This window comes from Saccostrea echinata, unplaced genomic scaffold (assembly GCF_033153115.1).
Source record: "Saccostrea echinata isolate AGI-Se365-2 ecotype Australia unplaced genomic scaffold, CSIRO_AGI_Sech_v1 ptg000001l, whole genome shotgun sequence".
Taxonomy (NCBI): Eukaryota; Metazoa; Mollusca; class Bivalvia; order Ostreida; family Ostreidae; genus Saccostrea; species Saccostrea echinata.
Window position 1 is genome coordinate 15,818,913 of NW_026889750.1, and position 6,088 is coordinate 15,825,000.

The following is a 6,088-nucleotide window of genomic DNA, read 5'->3' on the forward strand; positions in this document are numbered from 1 at the left end:
ATTACATGTATCTACATACATTTACTTCACTCTTGTTTTAAGGAGGTACATTTTTCTTTATGTTCCGAATATTGTTTGATAAAGGAATGAGAAATAATATCTTTGCGAGGCTTTGTGTATTTAATTGCAAATGTGTATTTCTAGTAAAGTATATATATTAATAGTACATAATATTAGTAATTGTTCTTTTTTTAAATCTGCTTTAATCGTCAAGGTCAAAAATCATAATAAATTCAAAAAATTGTTATGAGTACTGTTGAGTGTTGAAGTAAGAGTAAATAAAAAAGCGTATTTTCCTATGGAATAAAGAATGCATTTGGTCAGCAATTTTTTTTCTTAGATAACTAGGTCAAACTTTTAATTCAATGTAAAAAATTAAAAAGGTGTTCCTTTTTAATGAAGCTGTCATAGGTAATGTACCTGTAAATAATAAAAGCTCTAGATCTATTCTCCCTCATTCAGAACATACCTACTTGACATTAAAAAGGATTTTGGTCACATTTTATATTCCCATTTTTATTGTTTAAAATATTAAATTAGTTAACTGCACTTCATACCTTTTATTCTTAAACTGTTTCATGTAGAACTTCACTGAATTCATGAATCATTGAGATGTCTGCCATCGCATAGGGCCCCATTCAAATAATGGACAATAGGATGAAAAGCATTTCAGAGAATTTTGCTTTGACCTTGACCTATAACTTAGAAATTGTCCAGTTGGCATAAAACTTTTATTCAGTCTCATTACCCCTTACCTAAAGCCATTTATTTTTGGTTCTGTACAAGATTAAGCAAGTGAAAAATATTATTCAATGTCACTGCACACCCTTTGACCACAGACACTCTGTGGAAGTATGAATCAGACTGGACCAAGGGGAGAAAAGGTGTGCTCCGGACAAAGAATTTTCATATACAATTCTGCTATGACCTTAACCTTAGATCTTGAAACAGTTCAAGGTCAATGCACACCCTTTAAAAGAGATCTCGGACGGACAGATGGACGGAAGGACACTCTAATTTCTATAGGTCGCCGCAGAAAGGGGCCCTTAAAACGTTTTATAGTCTACGGTCACCTTTCTGAATCGCCAGGACATTTTATCAAAGGAAATGCAATTTATACTTTGTTGTCCACCTCATATTATAGAAAATAATTTAAACTGCAATATCTGCTTGAATAAATTTTCGATCATTAAAATCAACTTCAATTTTACCGACAGAAAAAAAAACCCAGAACCTTGCCTCATTGCACATGTCTTGGGTAGTAACGAATCTGCACGCACGCACAAATGTTCATAGTTATGTATCACATAATTTCTTTTGCATTTAAATTAATCATTTAATTCAAAATCTTATCATTTTGAAAATCGATCATATTTAAAAAAGTATATATCCCAAATGAAATCACAAATCGATCATATTCGCTGAAAACTTTGTAGCCATCCCTGGGTCTTCAGGCACTTACATCGATTTGTAATTTCATTTTTGGATATTTACTTTTTCAAAATTTTATATATATATATATATATATATATATATATATATATATATATATATATATATATATATATATATATATATATATATATATATATACGCTACTGCTTCAATGCGGTCGACAACATTTTGGAAGCATAACTGATTTAAGAAAATTCAAACGAGGGTTGTTAAGATTTCTTTAAAAAAAATTAAATGTTGCTGAACAAAGATAAATCACAAGACTAACTGAAATGGAATACAAAAAAAACCTTTAACTTTTGTGTTTGATTTTGTTTTGTTTTTGTTTTTTGTTTTTTTGTTTTTTTTTTTTTTTGTTTTTTTTTTTTTTTTTACAATTTTCTCATTGAACTATTGCAACCAAATAAAAAATGTTGCCATATTGGGAAAAAATTAAAATCGCTGACAATAAATCATACAGATCACTTAAATAAAATATCAAGAAACTTGCGTTAAGAGTCTTAATAAAGTCCCAAATATTTGTTTTCAATTTGAAATTAGCAAATGTACATTAAAACACCCTGTTATTTTTTTTTTTGATAAAGCAAGTTGTTTTTCAATACCCTTTTTACATTGAACTCATCAGGTTTTAATTAAGATATTATATGCATGTATGGGGAAAAAATGAATTTATTAATAATATTCAATTTGAATGAAACTGAAAAAGGTAATGTTTTAGAGAAATGTGGCAAATTTGGATGCTATTAAACTACCGGGTACTAATTAATTTTGAGGTAAACAATCAAACACAATGCACATTGAAAATGATCTATAAACCATGGTGATTGAGATAATGTATACAAATTGTCGAAAAATAACTCCTCTCGGAGCACAATGTAAGCATGTGAAGTGAAAAGGGAATAACAAAAATCAGAAACTAACAACCATGCATATTAAAACTTCAGAGTTGTTCAGATACAGCATGTTAACATAACTCAGTTGCATGTTGACATAAATAAGTTGCATGTCAACATATTTATCCCGCATGTCAACATAAATAAGTAGCATGTTATCATAACTAAATTGCATGTTGACTTAAATAAGTTGCATGTCAACATAACTAAGTTGCATGTCAACATATTTATCTCGCATGCCAACATAACTAAGTTGCATGTTGACATAACCAAGTTGCATGTCGACATAACTAAGTTGCATGTCGACATAAATATGTTGCATGTTGACATAAAAAAGTAGCATGTTAACATATGTAAGTTGCATGTCGACATAAATAACTTGCATGCCAACATATTTATCTCGCATGTTAACATAAATAACTTGCATGTTGACATAAATAAGTAGCATCTTGCATGTTGGATGTCACATGTGGGCTATATTTGAGATTTTTTTTTAGATCTTTTATAATTCTTATTTGATTGCAATTTTCTTGCATGTCAACATATTTATGTTGCATCTTGACATAACTATCTTACATGTCAACATATTTATCTTGCATGTCGACATATTTGATAGAAAAATAACTTGCACACAAGGGGCAGAAATATGCCACCATAGGCCAGCGGTATCATTCAATAAAATTTTATTTCTAATACACAAACAAATAGGAATGTAGAGGCCAGCAGTCAGTCAATAAAATTTTATTTCTAATTTACACATGTTTTCTTTAATTAATTGATGTTCGAAGATGAGGTGCTGTAGAAATATTTAGCTTCGGGAACTATTTTCGAGTTACAGCCGTCTGTTGTGCAGCAGAAATGACACGTGTACTGTCCTGGTAAAGCGCCCTCTGCATACTTCAGACAGCGGTCCTGGTCAGAAGTCTGGGCCAACCACTCGTTCCTACAGGTCAGCTCGTCCACACATCTGGATATGTTGAAAAAGCGTAAAAGATGTGAACAACTCTAGATTTATCAAGCTATTACAGTAAAAAAAATCTTTCCACTGCGACTGCAGTCGAAAGGCAGTCATCGGTAAATTCTGTTATGTTAAAAAGGTTTCGCTAAGTTAAAAATGTAACCAACTCAAGTTAAGTCTACACGGAGAGAGAGAGAGAGAGAAAGAGAGAGAGTTTAATTACAGAATTAATTTTATGGCCCCGTATCGAAGATTCGGGGTATATAGTTTTTGCCCTGTCCGTTGTCGCATAATATTTGGTCCGCCTCGTTTAAAGGTCCGGGGGGACCTAATACGATAACATATAAGGTCCGCCTTTTATAAGAAAAGGTCCGGTGTCGCATAATATTTGGTCCGCCTCGTTTAAAGGTCCGAGGGGACCTAATACGATAACATATAAGGTCCGGCCTGCCTCTATAATAAAAGGTCCGCCTTCGGTTTAATATGCAGATTTTTCTCCTTTATTGATTCGAAATTAATTTGCTTTATTAATCTTTTTAAATTATTTAAGGTATAGTTGTTATAAAAGTGTCCCTCCCAGCAAAATAGAGTTCCAGGGACGTACATGTATGTACATTGTATATATACTAAAAGGATCAAGTCTTGCGATATCTCGCTAGTTGCTGGATTTCGTTAGCCAATTTTAATTAATTATATTTCTAATACTATGATATCTTTCAGTACAAAACCTCAAATTATCTATCAAAAAATTATTCAAAATTTGATGTTAGCACTGATTAACTGTTTGCTCCTTATCGTAGTACATACCTCCCAGGTAGTGCACAAAACAGAAAATATAAAGATGCAAAGATCTGTTGATCGAGTTACCTTATGGGAAAATCATGTACGACATGTGTCTTTTATAGTTTAAGTGATATCAATATTATCATTGCAAAATAAAAAAAAAATACATATATGTAATACGCATACCTTCACTGACACATTGTTCAGTATATGGTGTTCGTAAGTCCAACAATGATCATTTCATCACAGTCTCTTTCCTAACAACGTTCGACTTCCACTTCCCAAAAAGAATTTTCATATCTTTCGAAAGATATTTCATTATATCATTAATAATAATTATGCATAATTCTTACGATTCATATTGTACCTAACTATAAAATAATTGAAGGGTCACTTTGACAGGGACTTGTGTTACGGTGTACTAGCCTATCCCGTTGTTGTTAAAACAACATGTCTGTGCTTTGGGGGGTAGGCCTATTGTCTCACCTGACGAAACTTGAAGTTGCATATCTCCCGTGTTTTTATAACCATCGTTTCTTATCCAGTTAAAGACCAACGATTATTTCATTCTACTTGATATCACCCCGGGGTTAACACTGGTTAAGGAAGATGTGCATAAATTGGCAAAATCAAACCAAAGTCAATCGAGTTGAACATTTTAAGCAATAAAACACCCCCCTCCCCCAAAAAAGGAAAAGATTATAAATGGTGTTGTATTTTTGGTGGGTGGGGTATAGCAAAATTATGCTGATACATGTCAAATAGTTTAAAAAGTACTGATGTTGTAGACTTTCCTACCGCATTAATATTTTTTCCCGGAAAAACGAGCTTGGGTTTAAAGACCCCTCCCCTTTTGGAAAATGAGCCTAGCATAGGATTTTATTTCCGGGATTTTTTTTTAAATATTGTTTATTTCATTCCCTACATTTTGTAGTTTTCATTTCTGACGTTTTAAAATTTCATCTCAGACATTTATCATCATAAAGTACTTTTCCGGCAATGAAAACAAAATTGAAATTTCCCTTATAAAAAAATTAAAGAATAAATCAAAAATAATTCATTGATTTCCAAATAATAAGTTCTGCTTATATTTAAAAGAATCTTATGACGATTTTATCCTCGGACACATTAAGTGTAAGTTGTGAATTTTTGTTCATCTTTTCAAATCAAGATAATCAGACTGAATTTGAGATCAGAAAGGTTTAGGTAGAATTTATGACATACAGAAACTATGTTTGACGGAATAAAGTAATCAAAGTTGAGGAGATTCTGTTTTTCGGTGCTTTCAAACACATATAATTCAGTGGGCATTAAAATTTGGTGATCAAAAATTGCATGTTTTATTAATGAAATTATTGCATTTTATTACTAAACTTTGTATTTTTACTAGACTTAGTGTTGATTGTATTGTAAAATGAAAACAAAAAATGTCGGAAATGCAATGCAAAATTTCGGAAATGACATGCAGCGAGCTTGGAAGAAACAACCCCGGCTTTATTATCCACCATAGGAAATACTCAGTACGCTTCAGTACAGAATTTTCTCCTTTTCCACCTTCTTATATTACTAGGGAGAATCTTATCCACCCATACTATTTACAGAGGGGTTTTACAGAGCAACTTGACATGTATTTCCCCCTAAAATAAAAAGGAAAGTGTCTGTTGAGATCCTGACTGATATAAAAATTCATAAAACACCACCAAGTCGTGTTCTTTTGTTAATATTTTTATATTTATTTTGATTTTGGTTTAAATTAGATTTTCTACGACTTTAAGCGGCTATTTCTTTTTTATTTATGTGTGTGTGATGGGGGGGGGGGGTTATAGTTCTCTTGTTGCACGTCATCAACATTACTAATTAAATAATAATATATATCCTTGGTCCCTTCAGACAGATGTTTATGGTTGCATATAGATATACAATACAGTAGACACATCTCCTGCAAACGTACATAGAGTGGATAATTAATTGACATTGAAGTTTTGTCTTTTTGTCAGCA

At 31.9% G+C, this 6,088-nt stretch overlaps 1 protein-coding gene across 1 annotated transcript in view; it reads right to left on the reverse strand.

The window, feature by feature from the left end:
• Window positions 1-3,071: 3,071 nt before the first annotated feature.
• LOC133194969 (uncharacterized) overlaps window positions 3,072-6,088 on the reverse strand; it is a 20,001-nt gene continuing 16,984 nt past the window's right edge. Inside the window, exon 5 of the mRNA XM_061330865.1 lies at window positions 3,072-3,315. Coding sequence (XP_061186849.1) covers window positions 3,120-3,315 — 196 coding nt within the window. The 3' untranslated portion in view covers window positions 3,072-3,119. The remainder of the gene's footprint in view (window positions 3,316-6,088) is intronic.